Source organism: Procambarus clarkii, chromosome 9, assembly GCF_040958095.1.
Source record: "Procambarus clarkii isolate CNS0578487 chromosome 9, FALCON_Pclarkii_2.0, whole genome shotgun sequence".
NCBI classification, from domain to species: domain Eukaryota; kingdom Metazoa; phylum Arthropoda; class Malacostraca; order Decapoda; family Cambaridae; genus Procambarus; species Procambarus clarkii.
Window position 1 is genome coordinate 10,464,229 of NC_091158.1, and position 17,301 is coordinate 10,481,529.

The 17,301-nt window shown below is 41.5% G+C and overlaps 1 protein-coding gene across 1 annotated transcript; it reads left to right on the plus strand.

The window, feature by feature from the left end:
• Nucleotides 1-14,297, plus strand: LOC123766252 (uncharacterized). The gene is made up of 5 exons (XM_069321125.1): nucleotides 1-461; nucleotides 3,724-4,068; nucleotides 6,654-6,800; nucleotides 8,587-10,032; nucleotides 11,729-14,297. Exons 1-5 carry the CDS (start codon nucleotides 429-431, stop codon nucleotides 12,596-12,598), a joined length of 2,841 nt encoding a protein of 946 aa, XP_069177226.1. The 5' UTR covers nucleotides 1-428; the 3' UTR covers nucleotides 12,599-14,297.
• Nucleotides 14,298-17,301: the final 3,004 nt, after the last annotated feature.

The window sequence follows — 17,301 nt, forward strand, 5'->3', positions numbered from 1 at the left end:
CCCCGTCCTCCATTTGTGGTGTTGATAGTGGAGGTGACTGTGGTGACGGGCAAGCTTCTTCACTATTACGTATTACAGCGGAACTAGAGGAAGAAACGTGCATGGCGGTTTGGCAGAGGGTTAAAAATAGCTCTTACATACGTTTGTTAACATAGAAGAAAGGAATCTAAGGATTATTCTTTTATTTGTGGAGTTTTTTGGCATTATATGAATACTCATTGCTTAAAATGCTTAAAAACTGAAAACAATAAATAAAATCGATAACATGAAGCGGTACCTAATTACAAAAAAGAGCTCGACTGCCTAAACTGAACTCTGCGGGTGTTTACACTCTAGAGTGAACTCTGTGAGAGAGCCGCTAGTGTGTGTAAGTCGTCATCCACTTCGGGTCAGTCGCTGCCAGTCCTGTCGCACTTAACTGGGAGAACATGCCCGCAAGATGCCTCTTGTTGGTTTTAGTGGTAAGTGGGTTTGTAGTTAAATTAATGGTGAATGGTTTTAATTATGAATAGTTTTAGTTGTGAATGGTTTTGTGAATATTTTTAATGGTGAATGGTTTTTTATTGTGAATAGTTTTAATTGTGAATGGTTTTAATTGTGAATGGTTTTAATTGTGAATGGTTTTAATTGTGAATGGTTTTAATTTTGTATGGTTTTAATTTTGTATAGTTTTAATTTTGTATGGTTTTAATTGTGAATAGGTTTAATAGTGAATGGTTTTAATTGTAAGTGCCATAAATGACTTTACTTGTAAATATCTGCTGGTGAATGGCTTTAATGTTAAATGATTTTATTGAGAAGCAGCTTTAATGGTGAATGATTTTACTGATAAGTGGCTTTAATGGTGAATCGTCTTAATGGTGAGTGGTTGTAATGGTGAATGGTTTTAATGGTCAGTATGGCCTTATTGGTGAATGATTTTACTGAAAGTGACTTTAATGGCGAATGGCTTTAATGGTAAGTGGATTTGTTGGTGAATATTTTTAATGGTCAGTGGCATTAATGGTGAATGATTTTAATGTTCATTGACGTTAATGGTAAATTGTTTAAATAGTGAGTGACTTTAATGGTAAATGGCTATAATGGTGAATGGTTTTAATGGTATGTGGTTTTAATTATTAATGGCGAATGGCTTTAATCATGAGTTCCTTCAATAGTTAATGGGAAAATGAGCTCCCAGCCCGCTGGGAAGTGGATAATATAGTTCCGATATACAAACAGAGGAAGACAAAAAGAAATGAACCATAGACCATTATTACTAACAAACATTCCCCTGCACGTTATTAGTGACAAATCTACAGTCTGTTAGTATGTACACTTAGGTGAGTACATCAAGAGAGCGCACGCACGCACGCACGCACACACACACACACACACACACACACACACACACACACACACACACACACACACACACACACACACACACACACACACACACATGGGAGATGAAGTCCTTCATGAAACTGACAGAGAGAAAGATCTAGAAGTTGATATCACATCAAACCTGTCTCCTGAAGCCCACATAAAAAGAATAACATCTGCAGCGTATGCGAGGCTGGCTAACATCAGAATTGCCTTTAGGAATCTGTGTAAGGAATCATTCAGAGCCTTGTATACCGCATATGTAAGACCAATCCAGGAGAATGCGGCCCCGGCATGGAGCCCGTACCGTATCAAGCACAAGACGAAGCTAGACAAAGTTCAGAGGTATGCCATTAGGCTTAGTCCCAGAACTAAGAGGGCATGAGTTACGAGGAAAGGCTGCGTGAAATGCACCTCACGACACTGGAAGGCAGAAGAGTGAGGGGAGACATAATCACAACTTATTATATTACAAAATTCTCAGAGGAATTGACAGGGTAGATATAAGGATAGACTGTTTAACACGGATGGTACGCGAAGAAATGGGCACAGGAGGAAACTGAGTACCCAAATGAGCCACAGGGACGTTAGGAAGAACTTTTTCAAGTGTCAGAGTAGTTAACAGCTGGAATGCATTAGGCAGTGATGTGGTGAAGGCTGACTCCATACACAGTTTCAAATGTAGATATTATAGAGCCCAGTAGGCTCAGGAATCTGTACATCAGTTGATTGACAGTTGAGAGGCGGGACCAAAGAGCCAGAGCTCAACCCCCGCAAGTACAACTAGGTGAGTACACACACACACACACAGCACACACACAGACAGCACTCGGGGGTCGTAGTCTTAAGGGCCCGGGTTCGATCCCCGGGGAGGCAAAAACAAATGGGCAGAGTTTCTTTTACCCTGGTAAGCCTGTTCACCTAGCATTAAATATATATCTGGGAGTTAGCTGCTACGGGATGCTTCCTGGGGATGTGTGTGACTATGCTGGAGATAAATATATGTAGAAGAAATAATAGAGGAAAAATAAATTGGTGAGAAAGGCGGGGTCCAAGAGCTAATAGAGCTATAAGCTCCAAGAGCCAAGAACGGCTAATTCTGCAGTCTTAGAGGGAAGTCAATCCAGGAAGTGATGGACCAAGTCAAACTGAGATGCAACGAGGCAGAAGAGAGATTTATGCTAACAATTAGAGAAAAAGTAGGAAAGAATATGGGTTCAGAACCATGGGTTCTGTCTATTGAACCCATGGTTCAATAGACAGAACCAAGAAGCAAAAAACGAAAAGCAGAAGTGGAATAAATACAGAGGTCAAATGGCAGAGGGAAAACTAGAATATATGCAAAAGGGCTAGGAACGAATGCATAAATATAAAATGAGTGTTGGAAAGAAACTATGACTAAGAAAGAAACTATATTGCTTTCAAATGAAAGAAAAAGCAAAACCCCGTACATAGCCATATCAGAAGAAAAATTACAGGGAATGACCAAGTGACTAGGTTACGAAAATGGGAGGTGAATGCACAGTAAAATGATAAGAAGATTTGCGAGAAACTCAATGCCAGCTTCCATTGAGTGATCACACCTTGATCCAGACCAGCTCCCAATGCTAGAAGAGGTTACCCCTAGATTAGAGACTATGAAATATTGAGGTAACAACAGAGGAAGTAAGGAAAACAAGTAGCATTACTAGACGAAACTAAAACATTTAGACCATCACCATGGATGTTAAGAACAAAAGTGCCACAGGCCCTCAGCACACCCCTAGCACTGATTTTGAATGTCACAATGGAGGAATTGCCCAGCTGCTAGAAGAAGGGAAATGTGGTACCAGTTTACAAGAAGGGCGATTAAGAAGAGTTATTTAACTACAGACATTTTCATTGACAGGGATACCGTGCAAAGTACTCAAGAGAAATAGTGCTAGTACTATAATAGTGCTAATAGTAATAGTACTCAAGGGAAAGTGTGTGTTAGAGAAATATATGTAGTATAATAGAGGCAAAATAGATTTGTTAGAAAGGCGGGATCCAAGAGCTAATAGCTCGATTCTGCAGACACAAATATTAAATACAAATAGTAAATAAATACTTCTGCTTTTTCTTTGTCTGAGACTTGCTGCGAGTTGATATGCCCGTGTCCCTTCTTGACCCCCTTCCTCTTACTATATCACTCCATGTCATCCTCCGCATACTCTTTACAACCCCACCCACTTCATTCCATCAACCACCATTTCATGTCACCAGTCACCCACTTCACGTCACCAGCCACCCACTTCAAGTCACTAAACATTATATTGACGTCATGGTCGCCTTAATTTCATCAACAAACGTAAATACTGAGATGTGTATGCTTTGCAGGGTGTGGGCGTGGTGTGGGCAGCGCCAGCTGAGAATGTGGGCGAGGTGTGGGCAGCGCCAGCTGAGAATGTGGGCGAGGTGAGGGCGACGCCAGTTGAGAGTGTAAGCGAGGTGTGGGTTGCGGCACCTGAGAATGTGGGTAAAGTGAGGGAGGCGCCAGCTGAGAACGTGGACGAGGTGAGGGCGGCGCCAGCTGAGAGTGTGGGCGAGGTGATGGCAGCAGCAGGCGAGGACTGCCCACAGGTGTGTACCTGTGAGCACGCCCCACTCAAGGCAGCCCCATTCGTCCTCACCTGGATGACTTCCTGGGGCGAGGACGATCTTCCAGAGATTCATCTCAATGAGGTGAGTCCGATTGAGTTCAACAGGAAATGTCCATATCTTAGATGATTCCAGTAGGTTTCCCCTATAAAAGCTTGTCAAATCTAGCAGAGATACACAGTAGTGCCGATAAAGGGGTACAATGTGTAAGGGTAAGAGGTCAGTGAGGTCAAGGTAAAAAACTGCTTGAAATGAGATTTGTGACGTTCTGATTGTCCCAGTGAGGACAATTAACAGAAAGTGACCAATTGTGCCAAATAGGATAGCATTAGTGGTAGCAATTATAATTTTTTAATATAGCTTGAAAGTGTTTAATGGCCGCAGACTCTGTATACATAGTCATGGTTTCTTCTTTGATGATGATTTTATCGTCCATGAAGTTCATGAGGAGTGGGTTCCTGTATGCCACTAGTGTTGCTGGTGTTATCGACACGACAGACAGCCATGTTCGTAAATCCTCGCGTCTAGGTTTTCTCCCAACAGATGCAATCCGTCATCAACAAAGACCCAACCTGTCCTCAGACCAAGTCCATTCCATCCAGCGGTCGCCAACCCATCTTCGACTCAAGTCCATTCAACCCATCCTCGACTCAAGTCCATTAATTCAACCCATCCTTGACTCAAGTCCATTACATCCAGCGGTCGACCCCACAGACGCACATAATTTTTTACATGATGTTCATTCAAAACGGGAATTTTCTCAAATATAAATTAATATCATAATATATTAGCATTTTGTGCATATATAGGCATAAGTTAGGTTAGGTCAGGTGTTTAGGTTCTGTTGGTGATTATTTGTATTTGTAGTACGAGGGTGAAGCATTTACAGCGTTGTGGTTCGAACAAAACTCGTAAGTGAAGTACTTGTTCCAGAAGTGTTCGAACGAAATCAGTTGTGAGTCGTGTGTAAACCGTTTTTCATTCATAAACAGGGGGTTTGGCGGGTGCATGGAATCACTTTTGGGTCTTTGTTTGGAAGACGGGCTGAAGCGGTCAACCCCAAGGGCGCATTCATTAATTTTATCATGCTGTTCATTCAAAATAGAAATTTTCTCAAATATAAATGAATATTATTTTATATTACCATACTGTACATATTTAGGCACTGGTTAGGTTAGGTGTTTAGGTTCTGTTGGCGATTATTTGTATTTTTAGTACGCAGGTGAAGCATTTACAGCGTTGTGGTTCGAACAAAATTTGTCAGCGAAGCACTTGTTCCTGGAAGTGGTCGAACGTCCAGCCTGTCCTCCAAACTAAGACCCAAAAGTGATTCCATGCACCCGCCAACCCCCCTGTTTATGAATGAAAAAGGGATTACACACGACTCAGCAACTGATTTCGTTCGAACACTTACATAACAAGTGCTTCACTGATGAATTTTGTTCAAACCACAACGCAGTAAATGCTTCACCCACGTACTACAAATACAAATAATCCAGCCCGTCCTCCAAACAAAGATCCAAAAGTGATTCCATGCATCCGCCAAACCCCCTGTTTATGAATGAAAAGCGGTTTACACACGCCTCACAACTGCTGACGTTCGAACACTTCTGGAACAAGTGCTTCACTGACGAATTTTGTTCGAACCACAACGCTGTAAATACTTCACCCTCGTACTACAAATACAAATAATCGCAAACAGAACCTAAACACCTAACCTAACCTATCCTATGCCTATATATACACAATATGCTAATATATTATAATATTAATTTATACTTGAGAAAATTCCCGTTTTGAATGAACAGCATGTTAAAATTTATGAATGCGTCTGTGGGGTTGACCGCTGAATGTAATGGACTTGAGTCGAGGACGGGTTGAATAATCACCAAGAGAATCTAAACACCTAACCTAACCTAACCTATGCCTATATATGCACAATATGCTAATATATTATAATAATTTATATTTGAAAAATCCCAGTTTTGAATGAATAGTTTTTTTTAGTTTAGTTCATTTATTATGCACCCCATACCCATCTTGTGGGCGGTATGACACAGCATGTTAAAATTTATGAATGCGTCTATGAGGTCAACCCCTGGATGTAATGGACGTAAGTCGAGGACGGGTAGCGAACGTCCTCAGTTGAGTCGCGTGTAAACCGATTTTCATTCATAGACAGGGAGGTTTGACGGGTGCATGGAATGAACTTTGGGTCTTTGTTTAGAGGACGGGCTGGTGCAAACAATTTTTCATTCATAAATAGGGGGTTTGGCGTGTGTATGGAATGGACTTTGGTTTTTTGTTTGGATTACGGGCTGTTCAATTAAACAATTAAAATAAAATTTAATTTTACTTCTCACTTGCTAACTACTTACTACTTTATAAATATAAATTGTAATACATAATCTCTCACCTACACCTTACTGACCTCAACCTCTCCTACTCTGCGTTGCTTCGTTATAAACGTTAATTCTGTGTATCTCTGTTCGATTTTATAAGCCCTTACAGGTGAAACGTTATCTACTATTAAAATCTAGTGCCATCTTGGTGTTGCTGTACAATAGCAACGACCAGAATAGCAACAATAACAGCGACGACAACAGTACTAATAATTATAATGGTACTTGAGGGAAATAACCACTGCAGAACCCTCCCCTCCCCGGCAGGCGACAGAGGGGCAGGACGCAGTGAGGTCGACGACAGCGAGCGACGCTGGCGTGGACGTGGGTGTGGTGGGCCTGCACGCCACCTGCGCCCTAATGCCAGACACTAACCTCACCCACCTCTTCCACGCCCTCCCCACCGCCACCATGGTAAGTGTACTCACCTTAATGTATTGGCCTTTATGTGCCTGCAGGGTTGGACACTGAACAATGACTCCCGTTTCCTGACAACATTTTATTTTTTTTTTTGTATAGGGTGTCGCATAATTCTTGAACCATAAGGTAATTAATTTGAAAACCTTAGACATTCTTCTTAATGTTCCTTTAAATCACTTTTACTTCCTGTTTCCAGCCGTGTCCTCTGGTTGTGCCCCACTCAGCCACCGGTTTTCCTCGTCCACAGTGTTTGTGTGAATATTCTCTTGTCAAATTCAGGTTTTTTAGTTTCAGTTGGAGATTGGTTTCTTAGTCAATCTTACCATTCCAGCTCTCTTAATTCCGCAGCCTCCTCCAGTTCGTATCTACCTGTCTATCCCCTCCAGCATCCACAGCTCTCGGCCTTCATTCCTTATATCTCTACATGCCCCTTCCACCCTCCTGTCCACTCATCCCTTCATATCCTCCCGTCTGGTCTTTTTGCAAAATCCATCAGTCTGTCTAACCTCACTGATTCCCCTGTCTTTCTCCCTCGTCCATTCTCTAGCCTCTATTCCAATGTCTTCCCTTCAGTCATCCTCCAGCACTGATTATCCTGCATTTCACACACCTCCTCCTCATTCTCCACCATCAGACATAACTGCCGCACGAAGTCTCATTAATATCCTGTGCTAAACCCCTGCAAGAAATAAATTTCTTTATTATGCACTCCCATCCCCATCTCGAGGGCGGGGGTGGAAAGGATTACAGAGGCACATATAATGGGTTCAGGAACTGAACCCCATACTTCGTTTAGCTAAGCAAGTGACAATCTTTTGAAGCTAATTACACAATTGTTAATGTTATATATATATATATATATATATATATATATATATAATATATGCGGAAAATCCACAGAGAAATGTGAAAGGAATTGAACGTTTCGGCCTGATTGCCTGATTAAAGATGATGTCAACACCAGACTAACTAGAGGAAAGAGAGGGAGGGTACAGGCCAACACCAGGAACCTGACCAATATATATATATATATATATATTATATATATATATATATATATATATATATATATATATATATATATATATATATATATATATATATAATATATCTTTCCATGTACACAAATACATATACGTATCAATAATATTTTTATATCAAGTTCAACAAGAGGCTCACAACAGTCACTATACAAGGCACTTTACATCTATGGTGAGTCACGCAGTTACTAGTCTTGTTCCACACCCACCCAACTGGGCGGCAGCTTTACAGTCTCTGCAAGAGTGAAGAATTCTATTGATGAGAGATGCTTTTACTCCCCTTCTCACCCTCTGGTGACACTTGTCATTCAAACACCTTGTAGTGGTCTTCTGCAACACTCGGAGAAGTGGCTCATTCTTCCTTCGTTGACTTCAAACATAATCTAGCCATCCATACACTTCTCATATCTCACTCTCTAACATATACGATGGATAGCAAATGTTATTATACTACTACTACCAGTCACATAATATTCAGGGCGACGGTGTTGGGAATAGAATCTGGTGACACTGGTTCCATCACCTTTATTTCTATCAGATCCACAGTCCTTTACTCTAAACACCTGCGAACCGTTTCGGCACTCCTTAAAGTAGATGAGAACACAGGTCTCCTCAAGAGTTCCTGTCTTATCTGGGACGAAAACTTTCTTTTCGTTTCATATATCTTTATTGTCGTATTCTTCCAGGTGCTGCATAATTGTTCACTCCTGCGCAAGATTCTGATGCATTTATAATTACAGGTGTTGACGGTGTTGCAAGCAGCAGGGAGTAAACTGGTGGTTGTGGAGGCTGGGCAGCTGACCCCACTGAAAGAGCTAAAGGCACTACACCTCCAGGGTTACGCCAGACGTCGTGCCAAGCAGGTCTCCGGTTATGTTCCCAACAGAGTGTTGCAGATGGTGGAACACAAGGAGGAAATAACCAAGATAGAAAATGAGGAAGAACAAGATTTACTCCTGGCACTATCCGAAGATGCTCTAATCCCACTGACCAATCTGCAGCTGCTGGATCTGCAATATGTGCGTCTGGTGGCAGGCATGGAAGGGGGACGCCCTCGGCGACAGACGGAACCATTGTCCACTTCCACTCTCCTCGACATGCCCCTTCCGTATTTCCTTTCCCTCACTGATCAATTACAAGACCTAGACCTTCCTCCTGAGTTTCTATCCGGACTGCCTCCCTCACCCCCGGTCGCTGACCCCAACACGGAGCTCGAGTTTGCGCTCCTAGAAGATAACGAAGACAACCTAGTGTCTTATGAGGTGTTCAAGTCAGAGGCCGAGGCTGTTTTAGCACCGTTCACGGCACAGAAGCAGCTGAAGTACCTACGTGTTGCTCATGCTAAACTGGATCGTGTAGGTCCAGAGTTGCTGACGGGGCTCGGCAAACTGCACACCCTTACTCTGGAGCATAACCAGATCAGAGTCCTGCCTAATGCAATGTTTACCCCTACCCATCACATCAGACATCTCTCCATTGCACATAACAATATACTCGCTCTTGAGGGATACAGTCTAGTTGGCCTCGAGGAATTGCTAACACTCGACTTGGATTACAACAAACTGGATAGACTTGGTCCAGCTAGCTTTCCACGTCTCCCTCACTTAGCCACCCTGCGGCTCCTTGGTAACCCCCTCACTCACGTCTTCCCCTTCTCCTTCACCAATGTAAACGCCACCGAAAAACTTCTCCTTGGCTCACGTCAGGTGTCAGCAGAGATACACATTGACACCTTCAGGCAGCTCGGGTCATTGACGAAGTTACAGCTGGAGAACACGACGCTGTTATCCTTGAGCCGGATGCTGCTCGAGGGAATGCCACACTTGAAGGAGCTCTCTATACATGGTCACGTACCATCAATTGACTTTGATGCCTTCACAGCAACCCCTAATCTGGAATCCTTAACTCTCAGTAACTGCCATTTGACTAGACTCTCCCTCGATGCCTTCTTCGGCCTCAAGAACCTCCGGTACCTGGACCTGAGTCATAACGGGCTGATGGAGCTCTCTCCTGGTACCTTTGACCACCTCTCAAGTCTCCGGGAGCTTTACCTCCATCACAATAACCTGACGACGCTTCCCCTGGGTATTTTCCTTCCTCTCCCGGCCAAGCTCATCCAGCTGTACGAGAACCCATGGCACTGTACCTGCGAACTCCTCCAGTTGAGACCAACCCTCACCAACAAGGTAGGCTGCTCAGCTCTCTTTACTCTTTTTGTACTCAATCTAGCTGTTAATACAACCATTATATTCTCTACTGTAATTACCACTTAGTATAATTACTGTTGTCAAGAAACTCTAGTGCCATGAATACTGGTGTGATGCTGCCGTTACACACAAAAAGTGCCCCAAATGTACCAACATGCACCGCTACCCTTGGTCAACACTCGGTGGAAATCATGCCAGTATAGCACCAAAATAGTCCTTCACGGTCATTTCTTGTACTTTCAGCCATATCTAACAAATTGAACTATCTAACAATTCAGGATGGTGATGTGGTATTGAGAATGATGTTGCTTAAGGGGCCAAGAGAGTCAAATATGTCAAAAAATGAAAACTGGTTCGATTTCAATCAAACTTTTTTGACGAGTTGTATACGAAAAGGGTTTCATCTGGTCCAAGTCTCAGCATCGTAGCATAAATAGGAAGGGAGAAAAAATATTGAATTATGTGTCAAAAATTTTAAAAAATGGTCAAAAACGATTATCAAACACAAGTGTCAACTGAAATCATGTTTATGACTCTCAGCTATCACAATAGCATATATTAAAAAATATATATAATTAGTTTTATTAAAAACAATTAAGTTAAATTTTTTTTTTTTTGTCTTTTTTCAATTTTTTTTCTTATTTGTTTATCGGACGATTTGCATGAAACTTAAACCCCTGACAGCACGTAAGCCTATCTGTAAGGGTGCCACGAGGGCCAGGAAATTAGTTGATGTCAACCTCAGCCACAGATGGCAGCACCTTAAACTTTAATATTTAATGATTTATTTTTCAAGTAACATAAACGAGTTGGTATTCTTTCATTTTTATTCAATTTACATGAAACTCACACTTTATATGTAAAGTTTGTGTCTCTTACATCTGAAGGAAGCGTTTTTTCTTAAGTTCATTTATTGATTTTCATAATTTTTGGGGGGAACTTTGACTATTTGTATTAGGAAAACTAAAGATGTTTTGGAAAATCCCCTCATTACAGATCCTTTATTATATGCTAATGTGTCAGAAAAGTGTCATAGAATGATTATATCTGAAAAGGTGAAAGGTTTGAACTCATTTGAAAATGTGTAATATTCGTTGCAAGCAAAAAAAATTAAATCTACCTTTCTATTTAAGCTACAGTACTGAAACTTGGACCAATTGCAGCCCTTTTCATATACAACGAGTCAAAAAATTTTGGTTGACATTGAACAACTTTCATCTTCGAACCCTCTTGGCCCCTTAATACCTCCACCTTGCAAATGAAGTGCAAGACTAAGACTCAGTGTATTCGTTGTATGTCCAATGTAGCGTGTATTTCGGAGTGCAGTCTCCAGAGCTGCATTTGTATTGATACACTACATTAGTACACGTCAGTTTGTCGAGGAGGCAGAGATGTTATTTTTCGTAATGAGGGTTGTTATAAAAAATGGCAGGACGAATCCTTGCATTTTCACTGTAAGGTTTGCAATTCATGTCAATTTATGTCTCGTATCACCTCAACCTTCTTGTGAATGAGAAGGTGATATATAACGTTGTTCTTATAACGACTAACTAATTCAGACAAGGACAGACCACTAGATCCAACTAGACTGTCCATGGAAAGCTTATGATGGTCCTATCTAAGGCACGAATTTGAAGAGAAACACTTGACAATTATATGTTTAAATATGTTGCAGGTGCGGCAACCTGGCTACACGACCTGCCGGTGGGAGGAGAAGCTTGGGACGGTGTGCACGGAGCAGCGCCCTGGCCGCCTTAGATATGACTCCCGGGTGGCTCCCCTTTGCTCCACGCCCTTACAACACAGGCACCAAGGCGTCTTCTCCGTCACCAGCCGCCAACTCAAGTGCCCCAAGCACCTGTGGTACCCACGACTCCTACGTCGCGCGCGCAAACTTTCCCGTTTGCAAGATCGTGGCAACAACAAAGTGGCTACAGAGAATGCCGAGGTTCCTCTGGCAGTGGAGAAATCTAACTGGATGCCTCTTACGGCCTTCTCCTCCCCACCTCTCGAAATAAAAGATTTATTGAACATCGCGGAAGCAGAGATGCCCGATGAAGCCTTTGCTCCACTTTCTGACGAGGACTACGATGAGGCTGAGGATAGTGGAAATGGAAAGGCGGAAGAAGAGGTGGTGGAAGAGAGGAGGAGAGAAGAGGAGGAGGAAGAGGAGGAGGAGGAGGAGAGCAATGTGTTGACAGCACAGCTGACCCATGACTTGGAGCAGCTGCAACATCAGGCAGCTAGAGAGCGTCTTTCTCCTGGTAGGAATACTTTTAAAGCCTCACACCTCGACAGTCGTCGTCGCGAGAAACAAAAAATGAAGATGAAGATTGAAGCCGACAGACAAAGATTTCTGCGAGCTCGACAAGCTAGCAAACACCAGCTCAAAACTAGATTAGCAGCAGAGAAGCAGAAGATGACGGATAAGGTGGAAGCTGAGAGGCTGCGGGAGCAACAGAGAAAGGAAGCGGAGATGGAAGAGTTCCTAAAAGAGCAGAAGCTCTATCAGATGATGGTGGCCCAGCAGGACAAACATACCTAGTTTGCCTCTCTTTACTACTTCCTTCCACTACAATCTTTTAACAACTTGCCTTTAGTCTCAACATTTTCCCACCACGAAATACTCGTCCATAGTACGGGTGGTCAACAGTTGAATGCACTGAATAAGTTGTAGACGCCACCTCCAGATTCGACAAATAACTCTAAAATAAGAAAACTAAATATAACGCAACAGGTACAACAAGGTTAGAAAGCGGGGCATAAAGAGCTAAACCTCGCTTCTTCGTAGTCACTGTTTGATGACGACCACACTCCACCACCACCACCACCACAACCACCACCACAACCACCACCACACTCCACAACCACCACCACCACACTCCACAACGACCACCACACACTCCACAACGACCACCACACGCCACCACCACCACACTCCACAACCACCACCACAACAACCACCACACGCCACCACCACCACACTCCACAACCACCACCACCACTCTTCACAACCACAACCACCACTCTCCACCACCACCACTCTCCACAACCACCACCACCACTCTCCACAACCACCACCACCACTCTCCACAACCACCACCACCACTCTCCATAACCACCACCACCACTCTCCATAACCACCACCACCACTCTCCACCTCCACCACCACCACTCTCCACTACCACCACCACCACCACTCTCCACTACCACCACCACCACCACTCTCCACTACCACCACCACCACCACCACTCTCCACTACCACCACCACCACCACTCTCCACTACCACCACCACCACCACCACTCTCCACTACCACCACCACCACCACCACCACTCTCCACTACCACCACCACCACTCTCCACCACCACCACTCTCCACTACCACCACCACTCTCCACTACCACCACCACCACTCTCCACCACCACCACTCTCCACTACCACCACCACCACTCTCCACCACCACCACTCTCCACTACCACCACCACCACTCTCCACTACCACCACCACCACCACTCTCCACTACCACCACCACCACCACTCTCCACTACCACCACCACCACCACTCTCCACTACCACCACCACCACCACTCTCCACTACCACCACCACCACCACTCTCCACTACCACCACCACCACCACTCTCCACTACCACCACCACCACCACTCTCCACTACCACCACCACCACCACTCTCCACTACCACCACCACCACCACTACCACCACCACCACCACTCTCCACTACCACCACCACCACCACTCTCCACTACCACCACCACCACCACTCTCCACTACCACCACCACCACCACTCTCCACAACCACCACCACCACCACTCTCCACAACCACTCTCCACAACCACCACCACTCTCCACAACCACCACCACCACCACTCTCCACAACCACCACCACTCTCCACAACCACCACCACACTCCACTACCACAACCACCACCCTCCGACACAAGGAACAGTTAGTTCCCTATAATGATAATATAAATAATTTTAATCTATAATATTGTTAAATTAAATTAAGATGTTTAAATTTCCTCCTGGGCTCTTAAGGTCATCACCTAAAGTGGATAAACCAATTTAAGAATTAAAATTATAAATGAAATTAACATGCTATAAATTATTTATATACTTTGTGGCTTGACCAACAAATTAACTAAGGAAGCATTTTGATATGTTGTGAACATAATTAACATGTACAAAATATTGTTTTATTAAATATACTTTATACTGTATTTGGCATGAATGATTAATGGCAACCTTGAGTGACAAATATTGTCTGTTGAGTGACAGGTGTCCCCCTGTTAACAGGTACTGGAGAGTGACAGGTGTCCCCTGTTAACAGGTACTGGAGAGTGACAGGTGTCCCCGTTGACACGTGCGTCCTGATATGGTTTACAGGGCGTGCCCCCTCCCCCATGCAGTACTGTTATCGCGAGTAGTTTTCTACTTTCTAAACACTACTGTTCACTACTTAAGAGAAAAACTAATCGATTTCCCATTGTCGGGGACAGGAAGCTTGCACAAAGAAATCACGTTTACATGAGAAAGAAAATGTTTTCAGCATACGCTTTTTATATTTAAACTAAATTATTATAATACAATAAAGTTATAACTTATACTATCAGTTTATGATAAAGGTTCATTTGCCAGCTTAAATGTAGACTATTAATGGAACCGCAATGTGCTTTCAGATCATAACAAATATCTATAGGAGGTTTGAATGGGGGTGGGAGAATGGTTTCTCATGACGGTGTTTAATATGTTGAAGACAGGCTGAAATTAATAAATATATCTGGGAAGGACGGCCGCCGGTTTAACGAGCCTGGCTTAAGGACGCGTTGAACGCATATTAATCGTTAACACCTAACTTAATATAACTTATGCCTAACTATACATTGGATTTTATTGTATAATATTAGTTTATATATAAGAACAACCCTATTTTAATTACAAGTGTTAAAATTGATGACTGCATCGGGGCTGCTCCTGTACCATGCTTGGTCTGAAACGGTTTCCAAGCACCCGTCCTAAACCACTAGGCCGCGATAACCAGTTACAAAAGTAATGTAACTTGGGATTTTAACTGAATCGCTCCTCATGTTTCCTGATTTTTCCAACCATTACCACCACGTCCAGCCCTTACCACCACGTCCAACCCCTCACCACCACGTCCAGCCCTTACCACCACGTCCAGCCCTCACCACCACATCCAGCCCCTCACCACCATGTGCAGCCCCTCACCACCACGTCCAACCCTCACCACCACGTCCAGCCCCTCACCACCACATCCAGCCCCTCACCACCACGTCCAGCCCTTACCACCACGTCCAGCCCCTCACCACCACGTCCAGCCCTCACCACCATGTCCAGCCCTTACCACCACGTCCAGTCCTCACGTTCACGTCCAGCCCCTCACCACTACTCATAAACACAACAACTCTCAAGTTTTTAGTATTTGTTATTTTAATTGCATTGCAAAATAAACACTAAGCGGTTCCCGTGGCGCAGTGGAAAGCACTCGCCCGTCGGCGCTTCGCAAGCGCTTTGGCCTGGGTTCGTGGGTTCCTATCCTGTCCCGGGAGGATTGACTGAGCGCCAACCCTAAACTGTAGCCTCTGTTCACCCGTCAGTGAATGGGTACGATTTGGCGGGGTCGCATTCCGAGAAAAAGATTAGGATTAAGGACCTGCCCAAAAACTCTTTGTATATATATATATATATATATATATATATATATATATATATATATATATATATATATATATATATATATATATATATATATATATATATATATATATATATATATATATATATATATATATATATATATATATATATATATATATATATATATATATATATATATATATATATATATATATATATATATATATATATATATATATATATATATATATATATATATATATATATATATATATATATATATATATATATATATATATATATATATATATATATATATATATATATATATATATATATATATATATATATATATATATATATATATATATATATATATATATATATATATATATATATATATATATATATATATATATATATATATATATATATATATATAATATATATATATATATATATATATATATATATATATATATATATATATATATATATATATATATATATATATATATATATATATATATATATATATATATATATATATATATATATATATATATATATGTCGTACCTAGTAGCCAGAACGCACTTCTCAGCCTACTATGCAAGGCCCGATTTGCCTAATAAGCCCAGTTTTCATGAATTAATTGTTTTTCGACTACCTAACCTACCTAACCTAACCTAACCTAACTTTTTCGGCTACCTAACCTAACCTAACCTATAAAGATAGGTTAGGTTAGGTTAGGTAGGGTTGGTTAGGTTCGTTCTTATATCTACGTTAATTTTAACTCCAATAAACAAAAATTGACCTCATACATAATGAAATGGGTAGCTTTATCATTTCATAAGAAAAAAATTAGAGAAAATATATTAATTCATGAAAACTTGGTTTATTAGGCAAATCGGGCCTTGCATAGTAGGCTGAGAAGTGAGTTCTGGCTACTAGGTACGACATATATATATATATATATATATATATATATATATATATATATATATATATATATATATATATGTCGTACCTAGTAGCCAGAACTCACTTCTCAGCCTACTATTCAAGGCCCGATTTGCCTAATAAGCCAAGTTTTCCTGAATTAATATTTTTACTATAATTTTTTTCTTATGAAATGATAAAGCTTCCCTTTTCACTATGTATGAGGTCAATTTATTTTTATTGGAGTTAAAATTAACGTAGATATATGACCGAACCTAACCAACCCTACCTAACCTAACCTAACCTATATTTATAGGTAAGGTTAGGTTATGTAGCCAAAAAAAGCTAGGTTAGGTTAGGTTAGGTAGGTTAGGTAGACGAAAAAACATTAATTCATGAAAACTTGGCTTATTAGGCAAATCGGGCCTTGTATAGTAGGCTGAGAAGTGAGTTCTGGCTACTAGGTACGACATATATATATATATATATATGTATATATGTATATGTATATGTGTATATGTATATATATATATATATATATATATATATATATATATATATATATATATATATATATATATATATACATACACACATATACATATACATATATACATATTATTTCT